Consider the following 22,579-nt stretch of genomic DNA (forward strand, 5'->3'; position numbering starts at 1 on the left):
AATCCAAACAGGGTTTCTTTAATTAATCAGTAATGGAACCATCTGGAGGTTCTCAAATAGTTACATGTTTTGTTGGTCTAATTTGATCATTTTTATTTTTTAATTTAAGTTTAAAATTATGACATTGCAGTTAAAATGAAGTCTGCCAGAGTACAGTGGTTTCTCGTGTCTTTAATTAAAACAAAGAAGTTCACACCATGCTAAATTGATGTCTTGGTCTCCAACGCGTGGTGTTGGGGATTAATTCTCTGTGTCCAGTGTCCCTCATCCTTGTTTCACTCCAGTCTTTTTTTTTTTTAACATAATCCCAAACTCTGCAAAACACAGCTGTGATTCATAAACTTCCTTGCTTTTAAATGATCAGTCAGTTACGATATGCTGCTCGTTTCTCCCAGGGACTGTTAAAAATAAACTCTTGATCAACAAGCATCTCGGCCTCAATCCTGCATCCGCTCTCTGCTGACTCGAGTTCTGTAGCAGTTTCCGCAAAGCCGCCACAGATTTGGACTCTCTCTTCGTTACCCAAGCCTAAATCCATAGGGAGATTTTCACGTGGGGGGGAATGGGGGTGGGGGGGTCAGATTTCTTTTTTCAGCAAGCTGATCCAGCAGCCCTTGAATTCAAGTGAACTTTTCACTGAAGAATGTCACTTGTTCTGCTGAACAGCCATTCTGGTCCTGCACCTGTGTCAGGACACAATGAAACTTGCCCTTCTCCATTGCCGCCTTGTGTGTGGGGCTGAGGCTGGGGCTTGTTCTTTGACTAGTTAAGTTCCTTTTTGTTTGGTGTTGTGGATTCTATAGGGCTTAAACAGCTGGTCCATTATTATAGATGTCTTTTTTTTTTCTTTCTTTCTTTTTTAAAGTAGGCAATTGTTCTTGGCATTGAAAGGGCGTTCTTTTTCTAGTCACCTTTTTCTGCTTGCATGTGGTTAGTGGAGCTTGGGTTGAAAGCTGACTTTGATTTGGGTTCTAGCCATCAGTACGAGTACAGTTTTCTTTGCCAGTGAAGTTGGCCACAAGAAGAATTGTGTATTATGGAGTAGGGTCAATGGTGAGCTGTATTGTAATTTATAGAGTGAACCTAAGAGAAATCTACAAGGGAGTCCACCTTCCCAAGAGCCTGTTAATTCCTCACTGGGGTATTGCAAGTTGACAAGTAGTGGAGCTGAATGAGAGCAGGGATGGCCCAGTGTTAGGGTGCTAGCCTGGGACTGAGAGACCTGGTTTCAGGTCCCTGTTCCACAGATTTCCTGTGTGACCCTGGGCAAGTCACTTAGTCTCTCAGTGCTTTGGTTCCCTATCTGCAAAATGAGGATAACAGCACTGACCTACCCGTGGGGTTGTGAGGATAAATACAGTCAATATGGTGAGGTGCTTAGATACTGCAGTGATGAGGGCTGTATAAATACCTTTGATAGCTGATAGCAAAAGGGGCTTCTGGACATGCAGATCTGAAGACTATACTCCTTTGCTATGCTTTTTCTCCTCTGTCCGTATGCCCCCAAAACACGTACATGCTTTAGATATATTTTAATTTGGGATCATACCTTCAGAACGAAATCTCCACAACCCACTGTCCTGGGCCTCCACCACCCCCACCTTTGAAAAACCTTATCCATGCTGACTTTAAATCAGATTTGAACCATATGTTTGAAATCTAATTGTAGTCCAGTAATGCTTTTGGTGCTGTGTAGGTAGGGTGAAATGCTCTTAGGAGAGCAGGGGTGTGTGTGTGGCTCCCTCAACAAGTAGCTATAGATATAAAAGTGGCTTGCTTAGGGTGCTAAGGGTCCCTGAGCTCTATAGCCTGGTTGCCTTGACCATAATTTGTCATCCTTCACCAATCTAAAGGTGTTAGCCTAGGTGGTGGCTATATGGTTCTAACTGTAAAAATTTTGGGTGTGGTTTTTTTAGTGCAGATGGGCCATACACTGTGTTAAGCTTATACAGATGAGTCATCTAGAGCTGGGTGAATTTGTTTGACTGAATCTTTTCTCAGCAAAAAAATGAAGACACGGTGACTACAGAACATTGTGTGAATTTGTGGGGATTTCGCCAAATTGTTTTGGTTTAACCAAAAAAAAAAAATTCCAAGAAAAAAGCATTTCATTTTGAAAATTTCAAAGCAAAATGCTTCCCCCCCTCCCCCATTCAAAACAACTTTTTGTTTGGAAATTTACTTTAATATTATCTTGTTAATTAAACACTAAAAATTGCTCAATCAAAACAACTAAAATTTCATTCAACCCAAAACTATATTTTTTCCTTTTTGATTCACCAAAAACTTTAAAAATGTTTTCTTTCAGTTTGATGTGAAATGATTCCCCCCCCCCCCCATTTTTTTTGGATTGCCAGGAAACCAAAAAAATCCATCTATCCAGCTCTAGTCAAGTTGTTTACTGTACGACTGGAAGGCACTCAGATGCTACAGTGATAAATGTGGGCTCAAAACATATGTTGAAGCAAATGCAGTTCCAGGCTTAAGTTTAGGAGTTAATATTCTGAAAAATTTAATAGCAAAAATAATTATTTTAAAAGAAGACAAGCTGTGTATGGCTGAAGGAAGTCCCATACGTTGCTAAATAAGGGATCTGCAGGATTCCTGGTTGACTGGTGCATTCTAAAAGTATTTCCTGATAGTGCAGAATAAATTCCTTAGCACTTTTCCTTCCACCATGTGTTTCCAGTTTCTTTTCCTTTTATTGAACTTGCTCTACAGCCTTCAGTCATCGCTACATATAGTTCTGCTCAGCGAAGGCATAAAACTGTCCTCCAGACAATAGGTGAGAAGGAATAGTATGAGCTCATAGCACAACAAATTCAGACAGTTATTTTATATAAGGCTGGGGATGCTTTATGTGGTTTGAATGGGCAGCCTGTTCGTTATTGAAATCTTGGCCGGATACACCTGTAAACTTATCAAGGATCTGATAGGAGGAAACCTTCAGTAGCAGTAATGGCTGGATGCTGTGCCTTTCACTTAGGGGTTGTTGGCTCATGTCCTGTCTGTTCCATTTGACCTTTCATTGGTCCTCCTCTTATGAAATGAGTGGGTGGATCCTAGTCGTGTTTCTAGTGAACAGGTTTCCATGTTGCAAATGAAGTCACAGCAGAGAATGTGCTGGAGGGAAGCACCTGCCTCATTGTAATTCCTGGTTTCCAGATGTCAAGGCCTCCCCACCCTGGCATATTCTCTAGGCTTCTGAATTCTTTATCTGCAACAGCTGGTCAATCGATGAGGGTGATTTTGGCAAATCTTCATCTTGGCAGAGTGGCACCGAGAGGTGGAAAGCCAAAATGTCAGTGCTACAAGGCAGGAAGCTTTTTGTTTGACCACTAGTAGAGAGCTCACATGGCTGCCTGGTTCACTCATCCCTTAGGGGGCCCTGCAGGCATGTATTAACTTGGGTGGAATTTCCTTGGTGTGGGGGGAAGAGGGGGTTTGTTTCTGACCTCAGATATGGCACGCAGTCTGAGTTGTAGTCTTAGATTTTCCTTTTAGTCAGGTTTAAATCACCTCCATGCCCCAGTAAACCATAATCCTGCCAAATTTGGGATTTATCTACTAATGCTCAAGAGTATTTTGTGATTCCAGGTGACTTCCTGTTGTTGCCACCTCACTTTAGTAATTGGTACAGTAATTTAAACCTCTTTATGTTCATGGCTCAGGTGACAGTGCTGCAAAGCTCTCTGGGAAATGAACATTGGGTTTTTTCTCCTGACAGCTGTTGTGGGGGCCACTCCCTTTCATGGCCCTTGAGAGGGTCAGCTGTGCGTTCTTTTCATCCTCCTGATCTGGATGTGCATTAGACAGGGAAGAGGGATTAGGATGAGAGGGACTTTGTTTCCTTTCAGTGGAATGGCCAATGCAGTGCTCACAGTCACACCAGGGGAATTGCATCCTGAAGGGATGTTGTCTTCACTTAAGCAGTTGTATAAATCCTGTTACTGTTTGACCTCTTCCATGTGAGTCTAAATAAAAACGTCTGATTGGATTTGCTCTTTCCTGACTGGTGGGAGGCCAGCCAAAGACAGCCGGCCAAAACTATCTTATCCCCCTGGTTCTTCCGGCAGTGGGATGTTGGAACTCCAGGGGACGCCCCCTACAAACATTCATGTCCTCATCCCTTAGGGGGTCTGACTCATGGACATCATGTCAGCTTTGCTAACTTGCTCTCCAGCTCTTTATAATAGTCTGAATTTGTTAAAATAGGCTCTGACTCCTGACACATATGAGCATTTGGCTTCCTGATGCAGAATCAAACAATAACCTGTTTTTCCCTTCTTCCCCTAACCTCTTTCATTCAGTGTTGTCAGCTCTGCTCTGCCCACAGCAAAAGCCCTTAGAAATGGCTGTTTTGTGAGCCACGTGTTTTTAAAACGATGGCATTATGGCGTTCAGAGAGAGCACTTGATTGATATCCTCCGTGACATGGAGTGGGTTGGTTAGCAAGTTCTAGTGATCTGTAGCAGCGCTGCTGATGGAAGTGCAGTCTGGAAGGAAGAACTCCCAGTTTAAGAAGCGTGCCAGGTTTGCTTTCTTCCGCCACCCAGTTCTCACTTGTTGGGTTCCTTTCTGAGCTTGCTGCTTTCTCAGGTTCGTTTCCTCATTAGGTGGCACTGTGGAGTTAGCAGCAGGCTTGCACCAGCCAGTCTGCCCTGAACATGATTTGCTGAGCTTTCTGCGGGAATGAGCCCTCCTAGCAGTTGAGAGGGAGGTAGGAGGTACTCTCTCCATTCCCTTGCCGTCTTGGACAGTTTCAAATGGGGATTAAACAGGCTCAGTTAGGCCTTTGTATATGCTGTCCATATCTTGAAATGCTTTTCCGGATACTCTTGCTTGAGATATGTTTTCTGAACTGAGATACGTTCACGCAGCCTCCTCCTAAAAGCCTGGCCACTGGACCTCAGGCTCCTCCTCTTTCAGGAGCAGCAAACTCACTTCATGCACACACATGCTCTATATTTAAAGAACAGTGCAGTTATTTGGGGGGGGGGGGTTACGGTGCCGCATGGCCTGGGGTTTCTCTTATCCTAGACTGAGATGCCATTTATAAGCAGAAATGCTTAGGCGGACCACCCTGCTGATTGATTCCAGACTAGCCTAGAGATGCATTAGTGGGACTCAGTAGGAGTAGTTTTAAAAGAAAAAAAGAAAGAAATGAAATCTCTCCCTGTCCTGCATTTAACATCCTGCCACTGGATTACCTGCCCAGTGGGAAATTGTACCTTTTGCTTGCTGTACAGGTTTCCCTCATCTCCCTGTTATGGGCACCATCCACAGGCATATCTGGGCCAGTGCCCCAGCTGAACTTCCTCTCCGGCAGCAGGAGGAAGCTTGACACCGTATCCTTGTAGCTGGACCAGAGGACAGTGCAGGTGGGGAGATGGAATTCACAACCCACTAGCCACCATCCCTTTCATCCTGGCAACTGGGTGACCTGCAAACGCTAAAACTGGTCCTAGCAACAGTTGGCTGGGTAGGTCTGTGCCGTTGGAGAGAAGGTACTGGCTCAGAAAGAGCACAAGGTAGACATGTAGATGCCTAGTTACTTTCTCAGGCGAAAGGGAACGGACCTTCCATTCATTAGTGAGTGTGAGAGAGAGGGGCTCTGGGAGATTATGGTGAGAGATGCAACTAAAAACACAGAGCCCAGCCACAGAACAGGAGGTAGCAGACGTTATTTTTGAGCAGCAGCTCCTTTTGGAAAACTGCCTCTGGGTGTGTGCTGTTGAGAGGGGGAGAGTGTACTACAGCTTCCTTCTGCCTACAAAGTCTGTCTAGGCCGTCTGGGTTCTGTTCTGGCCAGTGACTACTTGCTGCTGCTCAGAAAAGTAAATATACAGTCAGCTACAAAAGAAACCCATTGGTGTGATGTGACAAGGGTTAGAAGCAGAACAGCTGAGCTTCTGGCCCACAGAAGGTGGCAGGGAAGCAGCTTGAGAATGATGAGAGCTTCTTGTGACTTTCTCAAGTGCAGAGCTCTTTGCACAGCGCTGTAAAATGTACTCCACGTTCTGCAAAAATACAGAACATGACACGGTCCCGACACCTAAAAGCTCATAATCCACTTTGGGCAACAGATTAAGCGTTAAGGGGTGATTCCCTTCAACCTTAAGGCTGGAGCAGCTTTGGAGGCACTTGCCCACCTCTTCCCTTCTTGGTCTGGACCCTAGCACACAACTTAGGTAATTTGACCCTGGACACTGACTAGGTCATTTGACCAGCAAATCCATGCCTAATTGGCAGGAGGGGGATGGGTTTGCATCCTGTAAATGCAACTACAGGGCCGTGCAGTCTAATATGCAGCGGGGATATTTCACCTCTAACTCCCGGAAGGTACAAGATCTACTGCCTGGTGGGGGCAAGCTTACCTATGTGGGGGGTCCAGTTGCTCAATGCAGGCATAAGCAACTAGCCTGATGGATGTCATATTAGCCTCAGTGGGAAACCGACAGTTAAAGACAGGCCTAAGGTCCTTAGAACTTTATCTAAGGATCATCTCCAGGTAAGAGGTTGGGTAGGGACTGCCTTTTTCTTGTAATACCAAGCATCTCTTATTCATCCAAGTGCATTATTATTATCATTCTTTGTATTGTAGTAGTGTCTAGAGGCGCCCCCTTCCCCATCAATGATCAAGGCTGCCTTGTGCCAGGCGCTGTACAGATATAACAACACAATTATACAGTCTTTTGGGTGGCAGGGACAATCTAAATACATTGATTTATTTGGTTCACAAACCTGTGTATCCCCCACAGAACAGGTGGGCAAACTACAGCCCGTGGGCCACATCCATGCTGCCAGCCAATTTAATCCGGCCCCTGAGCTCCTGCTGGGGAGCAGGGTCTGGGGCTTGCCCCACTCCCGCTCTCCAGCCGTGGAGCAAGGTCGCTGGCCACGGCTCTTTGCAGCTCCCGGAAGCAGTAGCATGTCCCCTCTCCGACTCCTATGCATAGGGACTGTCGGGACTCCGCACGCTGCCCCCGCCCCAAGCGCTGCCCCCGCAGCTTCCATTGGCTGGAAATGGTCAATGGGAGCTGTAGGGGCAGGGCCTGTGGATGAGGCAGTGTGGAGGGTTCCTGTCCGCGCCTCTGCATAGGAGCCAGAGGGGGGGACATGCCTCTGCTTCTGGGAGCCGCTTAAGGTAAGTGCCGTCCGGAGCCTGCACCCCTGGGCCCCTCCCATGTCCCAACCTCCTGCCCCACCTCTAATCCCCCTCCTGCCCTCCGAACCCCTCAATCCCAGCCTGGAGCTTCCTCCTGCACCTCAAACCCCTCATCCCAAGCCGCACCCCAGAGCCCACACCTCCGGATGGAGCCTGCCCCACCCCGGAGCCCCTTCCCGTGCCCTGAACTCCTTATTTCTGGCCCCACCCCATAGCCTGCTCCCCCAGCCAGAACCCTCCACACCCCTTCCGCACCTCAGCCCCCAATTTCGTGAGCATTCATGGCCAGCTATACTATTCCATACCCAGAAGTGGCCCCTTGGACCAAAAGTTTGCCTACCCCTGCTCTGCTGTGAGCAGGGTTCAGAGGTGGTGATGTCTGAATTCGTTTGCATCTCCTCAACCTAGCCTGACCAACCCAGGCATTGGAATCAAATTCGTAGTAGAACATGAAAAAAGAATGGTTACAGTGACGAGTTCAAACACACATTGATCAAATAGAAGTGTGATCATGTCTCAACTCTCTGTCATCATAAACATTGCTCAGTCCTCACTCTGACCTTCCTGCTGGGCAGTAAATGAAGGCACCTCAGGAAACACCTCTCCCCCATGGAATTCCCTCTCCAGCTTTCTGTTTGTATTACTGCAAAAGAGCAGCTTAGAGCAACTTTGAAAGTCCTTCTGCCTTCCTAATGAATTCTAGTGATGAGCTGCTTTTCCTGTGTCTTGGGAACATCACCCGATAAGGATTTTGTACATAACTGTATTTTAACTAATGTTCCCCCATAAAGATATGCCCTTCTTTGTAAAATAAATATGGTGATTCAAACAGCTTTGACATTACCGTGGGATTTTCCTTTAGCAAAGGGGCATTTATTACTTGTATTCTGGTAGTGCCTACAGACTGCATTTGAGATCAGGACCCTGTTGTGCTGGGCACTCTATAGACACACAGTTACAGTCACTGTACCCAATGAGCTTCCAGTCAAAATAGGCAAAGGGCGGAAGTGGATTATATTCCTGACTTAACAGATGTGGGAACTGAGATGCAGAGCGGTTGTGACGTATCCAAAGTCATGGCAGAGCCAGGATTTGAACCCAGGTATCCTGCATTTCTCTCATGCTCACATGAAGACAGCTCTTCCTCTACCCCAGTGGAGTTCAAAGTCAAAGTTCCCCTGAGCGACTGGCACATCGGGTTGACGCAGTCCAGCCACATCAGTTTCGGTGGAGTTGGTCAGGAATGGAATTGTTCCTGTATTTTTTCTCTGTCATCAGATATTCAGTTTTCTGTCCTTTCCTGTTACAGTTTCAACTGTTCTTAGCAAAGGGTCATGGGATCTGAAATACTCCTTATAACCATTGTGATATGTTGCAATAAACATGCTGCTTATATATGAAACGTGCCAAAAGTTAAGGCCTTCCTGGTTGTCAGACATCTCAGCCTGGTCCTCTTGTCTTAGACAAAGAGCTGATGTAATTAACTGATGTCAGGAGTTTTCATCCCCTCTCCCCTCCCCCGGGGAGAAGGCCCAGTTGGCCTTGCCGGAGTGCTGTCCCTGCCGTGGGTACAAGACCTCAGAGTTGAACATGCTGGCAATGGTAGCGTTTGGGTAAGGGAGGGGAGGGCTGGCAGCTGCACTCCAGCCAACAGATGTATCTGAATATTCATATGTTTAGAGATTAATCTTTCTCTTAATTTGGCAAATGGCTGTGAGGGTGTCTCTAGCCATGCTGTGTAATGTAGTGGAGTCAGAAAAAGAAGAATAACCAGCTATATCTCTTTTCTTTCCCTACAGATCCCAGACGAATTTGATAATGGTGAGTAAAGCCCCAAGCCTGCTTCTGAATTGGCTCAGTGCTTTGGGCCGCTTCCTCCCCATGAGCCCTTGGCAGACAGACATGGAAGAGAGGCTGGTGGAGGGGTGTGTGTGGCGGGGGTATAAACTTGTCACTCCTGCAGATGTGAGCTTGGTAGCGCAGATGGCTCTCTTAATAAACAGGGCAACCCACTGGTCATTGGGAAGTCTGTGAGGTGGAACAGAGAGGCCCTTTTGCTCCAGGTTGGAAAGATGGCCAGTTTTAAAAGCCAGAAATGCTGAACAAGGAGAGCGCTGGCAGGTGCAGGGAGTGAGACATTTGCCCTTCCTTTTCCTTATTCATCCAGCGGTATCCCCCTGTGGCAGGACAAAGTAGCTGCCCTCCAGGAGACTTATCAGACTTGGCAACTCTACCTGCCTTCCCAAAGCCTCCCACTCTCCCCAAGCAGGAAAGCGACTCACTTTGGATAAACACATTTGTGTTTGGGCTTCTGAATTCTGCACTGCGTGAGCTGGGCTTTTACTCCATGCCTGTCACTGTTCTAAGAGATGGATGTTTGCCCCGGCTGGGGTGCTCTTTGGATTTTGCAGTAGACACCTCATTTAAACTCTTCTCCTAGACAGAGAAGCACATCTGGCTTGATGCTTCTTAGTTGCTGTTGTTCATGAATGATGAAAGTAAGGGACTCTACAGTACCCTGTCTGGGGAGTGGAACTGGCTGTGAAATGTCTCTGGACTCAGTGAATCCACTGGGAAGTTGGCTTAAATACCGGATCAAACCGATGAGTGCTTCTGAGCTTCAGTTTCCAGTTTCTCTCCCTCCCTTCCTCCCTGCGAACATGGTGCCATCTTCTGTTGTGGTCTCTGCTCTGGAGGGCATACGATGATTCCCCTTTAATCCCCTGGAAGACATGCAGTTGTTCCCATTGTATGGATGGATAAACCAAACCACAGGGAGGTTCTGTGACTGGCCCAAGCCTGACACTGATTTGCTGTAGCAGTAGTTTTCCTAATCCCCTGCTCTAGCCACTAGCCATCACTTCCGGCAGTGGGGGAAACCAAGAACTCCCGCTGGAGCCTTCGAAGCGAGGGGATGGAGAGCAAAGGGCGAAAACAGTTCATGGTGAGGGCTTTGGTCAACTGAAAGGCAAAAACTCCTTCCTGTGGGCTACTTTTGTCGTCTGCACATGGATTTCTTATGGAAAACGTTTCCTTGTGAGGGACGTAGGGATGTTTTTTTCCAATGGAATGGTCTGGTCCAACAAGGTTTTATGACCACAATGAGTATGTGCACACCCCAGAGGGAAGGTTTGGCAGCCTATAGTCAGCACTGTAAACATGCTCAATTGAGTTTTACAGACGTGGAGTCTGCTTCTGTCTGACGTGCTCCCGTCCTCTTCCGAGCCTCCAAACTCTCATTTGGGTGAAACAGCAGCTCTTAACCTTGCCACCTGCCTATCGCTGCAGCAGAGTTTCCAGCTGGTCCTCATAGGTCAGAAATGGGGCTGGAACCCCTTTGACTCCTGAAAGAAGCCATCAGCTGCGGTTTCCTCTTCTGACTTTTGCTGCAAATGGTGCCATCTGTGTTTTTTTCTGGACATCACAGGTAGAGATTTTTGGAGAAGAGCAACAAAACTAATAAGGAAACACAGCAGCTGAGCACCAGGGAAGCCTGAGAGCTAAATCTTGACTTGTCTAAATTGCAGGAGCCTGTGCATGTTTGAAAAGCATTAGAGCCAAGGAAGGAGAGGGACGGAGTGTGATTTATGAGAGGATGGGCTCAGGGGTTAGGGTGCCAGCCTTGGCCTCGGGAAACCAAGGTATAATTCCCTACTCTGCTTGTGTGACTTGGGCCAATCGTCAAGCCTCTGTGCCTCGGGTACTATAAAATGGGGATAGTAGCATTTCCCTGCCTTGCAGAGAGGCTGTGAGGAGAAATTCATTAGCATGTGATGAGTTCTGATACTGTGGTGTGGCGGCCAGATAGTATCATGGCAGATGGGTAAAAGTACTGGGGTGAAACAGAGAGGACAGTTTAGGGTGGCACTTTCAAAAGTACCTAAGTGACTTAAGAGAACATATCCCATCGACTTGCACTTCTACAATGTGTTTAAAAATCCTGCCCTGAGGCTGAATATTGGGAAAAGCTTCCTGAGAGTGAGATCTCAGCTGTGGAACAGTCTCTCCAAGCCAAGGCGCAGCTGCCTCTGTTACTTGGGTCTTAGGACAGAACATGAGCAAACTCCTATCAAGGAAGACTCCTGGCATTGGGTCCCCTAAGAGAGAAGGAGTGTTGAACTTGATTTTTCTCATTCATAGTGACTGTTCAGTAAAACCATTTCGTCTCTTCGCATAGATATAGGCGGAGTATCTCCTTCTCTCCCCTTTCCAATTTAAACCCTCCCACTCATCATCCTCCCATGGTCCGACTGGTAACATAGAACAATAGGCAGAAGCAAAGGTGTTTGGGAAATGAGAATCGGGTGGAAAAGTCCTTTCCTGTTGCACTCTAGATCAAAGTTTTCAGAAGCAGACAGCAATTTTGAACAACTCACTTCTGTGGCACCCAGTCTGAGGAACCTTTAAAGGGCCTGACTTTCAGCAAGGGCTGAGCACCTGTCCTCTGAAAATCAGGCTTTTTTATGTTGTCTCGGTTTGGGTACCCCAAAAATCACTGGTCACTTAGTACAAATGGCGCTAGTGAGAGACATGCTTAGACTGTCTTGTTCCTTCACACAACTTACGGTGTCCTTTGCTTAGGGAGATTCTAGGAAAACTGGACAATATTTCTTTAAGGCCTAGGCTACACTTAAAACTTATACCAGCATAGCTATGACAGCTAGGAGTGTAGAAAATATCACACCTGCTAGTGACAAAGCTATGCTACCAAAGCCCCCAGGGAAGATGCAGCTATGCCACCAGAAGTGTGTCTCTGTTGGGTTGACTAATGTTGTTTTGGGAGACGGTGTTTCTACACTGCCAGAACACCTTCTGTTGGCATACGCCGTGTCTGTTCTAGGGGGGGCTATGCCGATGTAAACTCAGTAGTGTAGACACACCGCTGATTGTGCGGCCTATGTAGGCTCTTAATTCACTAGGCCTCTGTCTTGGATTCCTATGTGGTTTTCTCTTTAGTTTCCCCCCTGGATATCTATACTTGTTTTTCCACCCTGGAAGATAATGGGGTTTGTTCCCACCTTCCAGGATTGCCTGGCATTGCTGCGATCACCAGCATGCCATATGGCAATCAGGGTTCTGGAAAGGAAAGGCTGCAGCCTTGACCAAGTGAACTATCTAGGTTGCAGGACCTGGCTGGTGTTTAATTGCTCTTCCATTTGTAGCTGAAATCATGTCCATTTCATATAATCAGCCTAGGTTAATACTGTAATTAAAACACGACGAATTGGTAATGAACCAGCACTAAAAGCAGCAGCTGAGAATGAGCCAGGAGCCCTCCCTGACTGCAGAAGATAGCTCGATATTCGCTAGGTCTCCATTGCACAGGGGCCCGCTCGGTGCCCAGCTGCAATCAAATCCACGCTGCGTTATCATCTGAGGAGGCAGGGAAGCCTCAAAGGCCAGGATGCTGATGACGACTGTCCATCAGTAAAGCTCTCGGCATTTTTTTTAAATCTGAAATTCATTAGCAAAGATCACGTAAAACTCCCACCTGAATGCTGCTAATCTCTGAGGTATACGGTGATTATAATCTAAGCATAATTTCCACCCGCCAAAGAATGAACGGTTTGACCCCTTGAACCCATCCACAAAGTAAAAGCTCAAAATGCCAGCCAGTGGTTTTTAGGAAGCTTAAGAGGTACATGGTCATGAGATGAAAATTCCTCAACAGAGACGTGGTCAGCATTCATCTTTTTCTTTTAGATGTATATTTGAACTCAATAACGTACTCATTTAATAGAACCACCCCAAAATCCACCAATCAAGGGGTTAGTTCTAATATTTGTTTCTGGTCGTGCCCAAGAATGTGCCAGGAGTTTTCCGAACCTAAAGGGGGAGGCGTGCCCTCTGCTGTTCAGAGGGATCCATAAGCCAAATGATCATATGGGCTCCAAAATCAGTCACTTGTAATCTCACCCCATCTTCCCTGCCACCCTTCCGATTGTGGAATGGGAATACGTTTTGAAACCATGGAAAATGGCTGGGCTGGGAGATTGTAGCCGTGCCAGAAATTCTGGCTTTGGAATCTGGGAATCTGCTTCCTCTTGTTCATCACTTTCCTTCCATTTTCCTGGGTATGGGGAGAACAGAACTGCCTGCCTTGCCTGTGAAATGCTGATAGCACCTGCCGCTCTGCATCAAGTTAGTGACTATAATGAAGTCTCGTGCTTTGGGGCTTCAGCCGCTTACCTGCAGCGGAGTCGGGAAGGAATTTGTTCACCAGTGCAGTTTGGTGTGTTTTCTTGGATGCGGAGGGCATTTTTCACCTTCCTCTGGAGTATCAGGCTGGCCATTGCTGGGATGCGGTGGACCATCCTCTGAGGTCTTGCAGGGAATCCTCTCTTAGCTGCCTGGCTGGTGCGTCTCATTCACATGCTCAGGGTCAAACTGTTTGCAAGGTTTGGGGTCAGGAAGGCATTCTCCCTCCGCCCCCGGTCAGACTGGGAGGGACTTTGGGGTTATTGATTCCTCTGGAGTGTGGAGCTCTGGCTGGGATCATCTGGGCCTGTCTCGCCTAATCAATTCCCTACCAAGGCAGAAGCCTCAGCCTCTCCTGTTCTCTCCCTGTGACTCAGTTTACTTTTCTGAGGACAGAAATTCTTTTGGTGCAAGTTAAGTCATCAACTTACTATAGGGGCATCTGGGTGAAAATCAATGTCCTGTGCTATATGTGAGGTCTGACTAGATGATCCGTTGGTCTCTTCTGGTCTTAAACTCGATGAAACTATATGGGCCCCAAAATCAGTCCCGTGTGTCTCGCCCCATCTCCCTCCCTCCTTCCCCTTATCAAATTGTTGAAAGCTAGTGTAAATTTTGGAACCACAGAAGAGGACTCCTGGTGAGTGGAGGGGCAGTTTTGATCACTTGGCAGCACAATCACAGAACTCTGTTCAAACCTCAGCCAGTTGGTGGGAAAGTTGCCTCTCTGATCAGGTTTACAGATAACTTCTCCATCCCCTCTTCCCCTCCACATAGGGTCTGTGTTTTGCTGCTACTCCCAAAGCTACATTCAGGGCAGTTTTCATACCCTGCTTGCTTATACAAGCTATGGAATTATTTCACTATGATATTGTTGGAGACCCATCTGATAAAAATCCTAGCCCGACCGAGGATTTAAACTCTTTACTTTGGCTGGCTGGAAGCACAAATGTCTTTTACCACCTTTTGGATTTAGGTAGCGAGAAATCTGGGAGGAGAGCAGTTCAGTATATGGAAAGCCGGATTATAAACGTTAATTCTTTAATGTGTTTAAGCTGGATAGTGAGTGAGCAGTATTAAGTGTAACATGCTCAGCTCCCCCAGGGAAAAAAAAATCAAGAAATAAAGTAACTTTACAATTCTAATCAGCTGAGTGAAAGGGCCAGTGTTTGAGCTGCTTCTCCAGAGCAGATGTACCGGTGCATAAACAGCGTGTGTGAGTCTCTTGTCGAGGGCAGAAGGTCAGGCAGGACTTGTGCTGGGATGGGAGGGTTAACAATTCTCTCTTCCCTACCCATCCCTGGGCATAGCTGCGGGTGGGAGCAGAGTGGTAAACTGCTGTGACACTGAATGAAGGGAAGGGGGGGGATGTGGCAATGTAGTATGTCTGCCCCCCAAGGGACAGGAGCCATAGGCTTTCCAGATGCCCTTCTTAGTCGGTTCCACTTGATGAGTGAAGAGCAGGGGCAGATTTCAGGATAGCGCGTGCAAAGAGGGTCAGAGCGGAGCGATGGGGAAAGGTCAGGCTCTGACGGCATCCTGTCGCAGCACGGTTTCTCATACCTTCGTGTTGTCTGGCATGCCTTTGCTTGCTTAAGGTCATTGTATTGCTGCTCACTCATCTGTTTCATGGATTGGTGTGCTGAAGGAGCCATAGACTCCCCCTCCACCAGTCTCTGGCCCCCCAAATTCACCCAGGCCCCAGCTCTCTACAGCCCATGCTCTACTAGGGAAAGCTTTCCATATCTCCCTGATAAAGCCCATGTGGTGTTTCTGGATTTTCTTCCTACAGCGTGTTGAATATTCTGGATACCTACATCAACATAATGCCATTTGGTAGACGTATTTTGGTGGTTTCTGTTGGAGCACACCTCTCAATCTTACAGGCTGACTGTTCATTTGACATTTGCAGTGTATCGGTCCCGGGATATTAGCAAGACAAGGTGGGCGAGGTAATACCTTTTATTGAACCAACTTCTGTTGGTGAATGAGAGAGCTCTCCGTAAGCTCGAAAGCTTATCTCTTTCAGCAGCAGAAGTTGGTCCAATCAAACCGTGGTTTTTCAACCTGCGGTCCTCAGACTAAGATTTCCAAAGGGGTCTGCACCTCCATTTGAAATTTTTTAGGGTCCTTAAATGAAGAAAGACTAAAAACCACTGCAATAAAAGATGTTACCTCACCCACCTTGTCTGTCCTTTTTCACAGCATTTAGGAGCAAAGTCCTACCAGACGGCAAAGATCTGCTAGAAGGGGTGGGGGTGTATGAAGGGGGGTTACAGCCCTTATTCCAATCCCAATAATGTAGAATTTTAGTGAGAAAGTTTCAAGCATAAGTCTTGCTTCGTCCAACAGATTGTAAGGGAAAATAGCAAAGCCCATGTTGGGAGGAGGGGCTTGACTTTCTGAGGTACTGCGCTCCCACTTGAGTTGAATTGGTGGGGGCTCAGCAAATCAGACCCTTTTGTTATGTTACTTCTGCCCCCTCTCTAAAGGAGCCTGGAAAATAGAGGCAGATGGAACTTTGCTGAACACTTTCAAAGGCAGAAGGTCCGGCGAGCGGAACACTTTGAGATCAAACACGTACAGAAACACACAGTGGAGGCAGGGCCTGGGCTTTGTCTGCCCACGGACCCCTGAGAGCGCGTGAGCTGGGATAGGAAGCGCTTTTCACCTGCTCCGTTCAGCAGGCCTGGCATATGCTCCGTCCAGATTAAAAGCCATTTTTCAGTCAGTGGCCCATTGTCCGACATAATAGAAAACTCCCCCTCCCCGCTTTTCCTCTCTCCAAATCTCTGGCTAATTCTCCGAGCTCTTCCTTTTAGATTTAAAGATGTACGGGTTGGGGTTAAGATAATTGTTTAACCACCATGCGCCAGCCATCATGTGACCTAGAATAATCTGTCAAGACACTGCAGACCTTTTCTTCACCTCCCCTGTGTGTTTAAAACAATGGGTACCTACTCCCCTGTAGACATGCGGCAGATAACTTTCCACTATAGAGCTGAGTGCCCTCTCCCCAAAGCTATTATGTGTTCTCGGTTTTCCTGAGGTCATACTAAAGACTTAGCTCTTATGTAATGCTTTTCATCTGTAGGCTGCAAAGCTATTGTCCTCCCTGTATTATAGAGGGGAACGCGACGCTGGGAACAGTGTTTCAGGGTAGCAGCCGTGTTAGTCTGTATTCGCAAAAAGAAAAGGAGTACTTGTGGCACCTTAGAGACTAACAAATTTATTAGAGCATAAGCTTTCGATGAAGTGAGCTGTAGCTCACGAAAGCTTATGCTCTAATAAATTTGTTAGTCTCTAAGGTGCCACAAGTACTCCTTTTCTTTTTTCAGGGAGCAGTGTGTTTGTTGTGTGTCAGTTTCAGAGCTCTGATCAGTTTCAAACCTGGAAATAGAATCCAGGTGTCCTGTCTCCCAGCTGCCTCCCCTGCATGCTAGAATTTTCAAAAGGGTGGTGTTTGCTTCAAAAATATTAATTGGTGTTGCAGATCTGTAAAATTCTCCATGGGAGGGAAGGGGACAATTGGACACAGAGTCCAAGTTTAAAACATGATCCCAGGCGAGTAAACGGTAAACTCAGTCTCAGATGAGACTTGGTTTTAAAACAATATCCTTTTTTTTTCTTTTTTTTCCTCCCGATTTAACTTTTCCAGCGTGGTGTGTTTTTTTTTGTTTTGTTTTGTTTTTTTAAAGTGTTGCATCTGACAGAGTCCAATGCAGCCTTGGCCATGGTCAGAGTCCCCTGTATGGGCCTGCGATTGACACCTGAATCCCGCTCTCAACAGCCCCATCGTCATCCGCCCCAGCTGCTCGGTCCACATTATCATAACAATTGCCCCCAAATTATGTCCCATTCAGTGCGCCTGCCTTTGATTGATTAACTTACAGTTTCTGTTTGAATAACCCTGGCCGCTAAGATGGTAAAGCTGTAATCTCAGAGGGATAGTTAACAGCGATGGTGTGGGGACTGCGGACTCAGTCACACGCTCTCTACAGCCTGACCCCTGCTTATGGGAACATCTGAAGAGACAGGAGGCCAGTAATTGAAAAATCCATTCCTTGTGTGTGTTGGGAGGGGCAGAGGGATGCTTCTGCATATGTGAGAGATACATCAGATGGTCTGGATTGCCAGACAGCAGCCCACACTTCATCTGCTAGCATGGCGGATGATCAGAAGATGCACAGTTGTATATATTTGTTCCTACAGCACTGAGTGTTTTTCCTAGACTTCTGCTTTCTAGACACAGCCTCAGTGCCCCCAAAAGAAATGCTATCATTGGCGTCTCTCTTAGGGCAGCCTCCTTCCCTTTTAAAGGTATAGGCCGAGATTTTCAACCGTGGCTAGCGATTTTGGGGGTGTCCATTTTTTTGAGTATTCAGCTTGACCCCTTAAAAATAAGGGGCCTGATTTTCATAAGGATGATGCTCCCTGTTTTCTGAGAATCACCTTTAGTGCCTCAAGTTTGGGTGCCCCACCCCCCCGCCCCAAATCTCTAGACACTTGAGTAGTTTGGCCATGATTGACAGCTAAAAACCATGTTCTTATACTGATGTGCATATGCCTTCCTTCCCCCTCCCCTCCTTTCACTCTCCATTCATCCCTAAATTCTGTTTGCCAGTTAGAGAATGAAATAGTTTGGGATAACTTGCCCCCACCTCTCACTGATGCAACAGAAGACCTGTATGATGCTTGTAAATAATGGAAATGAAGCATAAAATAACCAGTATATTTTAACGCATAAATTGCCACAAAATTTTTGCCAGTCTAGTTTCAAGTTCTACTTGCTGTTACCTGCCTCCCCCGCCCACTGAATTACCTTCCACCCCCCTTTTTGGTGATGATGGAAAACAATCTTATGCCTCAAAATAAATTGCTGCTTGCGGCACCGTTATGCCAGGCGCTGCACAGACCAACTGAGATCAGGGCCCCCATTGTGTTGGACACTGCACAGGCACGGAGTAGTTACTGCCACTCATTGGGGGTGGTTTAATTGTGCCAACAGGATTGAGCCAGCTACATGAGAGACCTTACAGCAGCACAGCCTACAGTCTAGACAAGGGGTGGGCTGGAAAATAGCAGCATAAAGAGGAGAAGGGACTTGTCTATGGTCAGAGAGCAGGTTGGTGTTAGAGCTGGGAATAGAACCCAGGTGTCCTGAACTCCAAATCTGCAGCCCTGTCCAGAACATGCTGCCTCTCATGCTGGTTGGCCTGGGGAAGAAGATGAATAGACTCTTGCAAGACTGGCTGATATGAATAGGATCCTATGTGAAGATGTTGGTACTTAACTAATCAGACCCTTTGCTGAAGAAAATTCTTAGAGCATCACCAGTTTTGGGTTTGGTTTTCTTGTGCGGAGTCTCCTTGGTGGAAGTATAATTGGAAGAGTTTGTGTCCCTGAAAGGATCCATGGCTAATGAAATGATAAATTCTATCTTGTACTTGGCTTTCTGGATATTTTATATGTTGCCATCACCGGTGCCTTTTGGTCACGAATGAGCAAAGCATGTTTGTGAGGGAAAGGAGCATTAACCCTATTTTGCAGGTGAGAAACTGAGGCACGTGACTTGGGCAAGATCTCCCAGGAAATCTATAGGGAGCTAGAAATTAAACCTCCACTTTAATGCCCCAGGCATCCTCCCTCCCACCCTGCCCATTTGCATCTGGTCCTTTTAGAATCCCTAGTGAGGCAGGGATTCGTTTTCCTGCTAGCTGTGATGTGGTGTGAAGACTTTTTCCACTCTACATGCTGCTGCTACATGCGACTCTTCCTCTTCTCTTGCAGATCCAGTGGTGGTTCAGCAGCTCCGAAGGACGTATAAATATTTCAAAGATTATAGGCAGGTGAGTTACTGCACAAACCCTCCGGCTGGTCTTGAATAGCTCATCAAAGGGCTGATCCTGGGCTCTCCAGTCAGGTAGAAATGCCAGCGTAAATTTCACAGGCTTGAGCCAAATGTAACTCTTACAATTAGGAAACAGAGCCCCTCTCCAGATGGTTCAGGTAGGCCTGTTGCAGTTCTTTATCATTTGTCTTCTGATAACACATAGAGGCCCCCACTGAGATTGGGGCCCTCTTGTGATAGGCCCTATACAAAAGTGTGATGAAAGACTGTCCCAGTTCCAAAGAGCTCTCAGTGACCTAATGCTGCCTCCGATTTGTAAAACGGCATCCCTTGTCATGGATTTAATCTGGCCCTGGCATTCGAAGTTTGGCTTGAGAGGAAAGATGGCCCAGGGGATAGGGCACTAGCCTAGGTCTTCGGGTCATCTGGTCAGTTCCCTGCTTACCCAAGGTCACACTGAAGTCCGTGGCGATGTCATTCAGCACCTCCATGCCTCAGTTTCCCACCTGTCAAAGGGGGTGTGGGGCCTGATACTTCCCTACCACACAGGAAGCCTGAACTAGTTGGAATCCAGTGGTTGACAGTGCAGCAGACCAGGTGAGCGAGCAGAGTTCGTACTCCGGGTCCGTGCCTGGCTTGTATCACCCATGCTGTCCTGTCTTCCTGGCTATTCTTACCCCCACTAGCTGATTCAAGCCAGCTCCGGCCGGCTAACCCATGCCCAGCTGTCGCTGTGTAGACATCCCCTAAGGAAGACCTCAAGCCCTTAATGAAATGCATTCAGGCTGATGGTTCTCATATTGAAAATTCGTAGATTACAAGGCCAGAAGGGCCCACTGTGATCATGTATACTGCCCTCCTGAATAGCACAGGCCAGAGAACTGCCCTCAAATTGTTCCTTTTGAGCTAGAGCTTTTTTAAAAAATAAATAAATAAATCCCATCTTAATTTAAAAATTCCCAGTGATGGAGAATTCACTGCGACCCTTGGTAAGTTGATACAGCAGTTCGTTACCCTCCCGGTTAAAAATGTACACCTTATTTCCAGTCTAAATGGGTCTAGCTTCAAAAAAAGGTTTTCTCTTCGTCTTGCCAAGATCAGCATCCAGGCTTCTGTGTTCTTCCTCCTACAACAGTTGATGCTGCCCCGAAAGTGTAGGTGTCAAGCTCTCTGTGTTGTGAATGTCATCAGCTATTCCAGGCTAGAAACTCTCCATCCTGAACCGTGGCCTGTCCCTTACACCTTGGCAGCTAAAAATCTCTTCACACAAGCAGCTTGGCTCTCATTAGGAGCTCACGTTCTTGTTAACGCTCCCAGCTTTTTGAGCCGTCTTCGCAGGGAAGGCGGAAAGGCTGCTGCCAGGCACAAATGGATAGCAAAGGACCATTTTTAGACCTCATTTTAGAGCACTCGCGCTGACAAAGCGCTGTTCACACCAGTGTTTTTCGTCGGCAAAACTTTTATTGTTCGGGGAGGGTGTTTTTTTTTTTTCACACCCCTGAGCCACAAAAGTTTTGTCGCTCAGTTTCCAGTGTAGACAAAGCCTTGGTTTCAGGGGGGCACAGCTAGTGCAGACTGTTCCAGGTTGGGAGGTACCAGTGTTCTCTGAAATCTCCCACATGTTAGTTTTTGAGGCAAGCTGTAACAAGGTGTTAACGGTGTTCTCCTGTTTCCTCTGATTAAACAGAAGCCTGGTACAACAACTGGGAGCTGCATGCATTTTTTCCAAAGCAGATAGATTACAAGGTCAGCGTGGGGAGGGGGTCGGGGAGAGCAGCAGCAGAAAAAGAGCAGCAGATGTTTAGATCTGGATTGAAACTGCCCCTTCCTCTGCCACCTGTCAGGAAACGCTCAGGTATTCAGTGTCATGAGAATAGCATCTTGGAAACTAAAGCCTTTCAAGGAAGGAGGAAGTGCCAGTGGAGGGGAGATTTTTGTACAGCTCACGGGGCTCGACATAGAGATGAAATGAACAATATCCGTGATGCAGGAATTCTGTATCTCGCTCATGCATGTTAATGCAGTGTGCCAGATAGCTATGTACAGTCATGTTCTTCTGCCTTGCTGCTCCAAGCTCCTCCATATTTGGCTTCCTCACACATCTGTAACTCCTTTACTCTGTCTTCCTGGGTTTCTTCCCTGCAGATGATTATAGAGCCCACCAGCCCAAAGCTGCTTCCAGACCCCCTGAAAGAACCGTACTATCAGCCTCCCTACACCCTGGTCATTGAGCTTACAGATGTGTTGCTCCATCCCGAGTGGTCGGTAAGTCAGGCTCTCTCTCCTTTGTGTTCCCCTTTCTGGAGAGAGTGTTTCGGGGGAGGAGGGCGCCTTCTCTCAAATTCTTTGTGTGTTGTTTCAAGTGCTTTCGCGACAGACACATGGTGAGAGGCAGTCGGTTACTGCGTTAGTTGAGATCCTGCTAGATCGTAAGTGAAATCTAGATTAGTGGTCCCAGCGTGGTGCCTGTTCCTTCCCTATACAGGGCCACTCTATAGGTTGACACAACGGTCAGACCACAAGTGGCTTCCTAGGAAAAGACCATGGTACTGCTAGTCAGGAATGGGGGTACAGTTCTGTGCACAGAGCCCAGGTGGGCTGCAGGTTAGGACTGACTGGCATCAGTAAAGCTGTGTGTGGAGAGCCCAGAATTGGGGTTGCAGGGGTACACTTGGTCAGGATCAAAGGGCATTGGTAAAGCTCTGTTCTTTATGGATAGTTCACTGACTTCAGCTGAACCGACCCTTGCTTTTATTCTGGGAGTGCTAGGTGGATTCCAGGCCATTCCCACAGATCTGACAGCTGTAACAAACAGAAGCTGTGCGTTGTGCTCTAGGAGTGGGGCAGAGAATGGACCCCGGTCTGCATGATCCTAAAAGCTGGCGGTAACTAAACCTCTTCTCAGCAGGCTGCTTCTGAGAGGAGGGAACATCTGGTTGTTGGGGAGCCAGCTGTATGCCTTACACATGCAGGCCTTCTGCTGTGTAAATGGGTGTGGTGCTTCAGCAGATGCGCTGGGCCAAAGAGGAGAGGGTGGTGCCAGCAGAGACAAGGAAGAGGGATCGCGTTTGCTCCGTCTTTCAAACTTTGGGTTCCTCTCCAGTAGTCACAGCATCTTGAGGCAGGATCGAATGACTGCAGACAGTAATCCCTAAGCATGTAGGCCTGCTGTCTGACCCAGTGGGTCCAGCCCTGTGGTTCTAGCCTAAAGATGGAACAGAGCACCGACAAATGGAGAACTCGCCTTGCAGATCAAGCTGTTGAATCCAACCCCTTCTCCCTTCTCCCCCAGCATCTTCATCCCAATCCAGTTTCCCCTCAGCAGTCATTAGATCACAGTGCACATCTCAGGGGTAGAACAT

At 47.2% G+C, this 22,579-nt stretch overlaps 1 protein-coding gene across 5 annotated transcripts in view; it reads left to right on the forward strand.

Moving 5' to 3' along the window:
* Positions 1–22,579, forward strand: part of TIMM50 (translocase of inner mitochondrial membrane 50) — a 47,594-nt gene that overhangs the window by 13,883 nt on the left and 11,132 nt on the right. For all 5 annotated transcript variants that reach the window (XM_038382011.2, XM_043501627.1, XM_043501630.1 and 2 more), the window contains 3 exons: positions 8,968–8,989; positions 19,157–19,215; positions 21,363–21,482. In XM_038382011.2, coding sequence (XP_038237939.1) covers positions 8,968–8,989; positions 19,157–19,215; positions 21,363–21,482 — 201 coding nt within the window. The remainder of the gene's footprint in view (positions 1–8,967; positions 8,990–19,156; positions 19,216–21,362; positions 21,483–22,579) is intronic.

This window comes from Dermochelys coriacea, chromosome 23 (assembly GCF_009764565.3).
Source record: "Dermochelys coriacea isolate rDerCor1 chromosome 23, rDerCor1.pri.v4, whole genome shotgun sequence".
Lineage (NCBI taxonomy): Eukaryota > Metazoa > Chordata > Testudines > Dermochelyidae > Dermochelys > Dermochelys coriacea.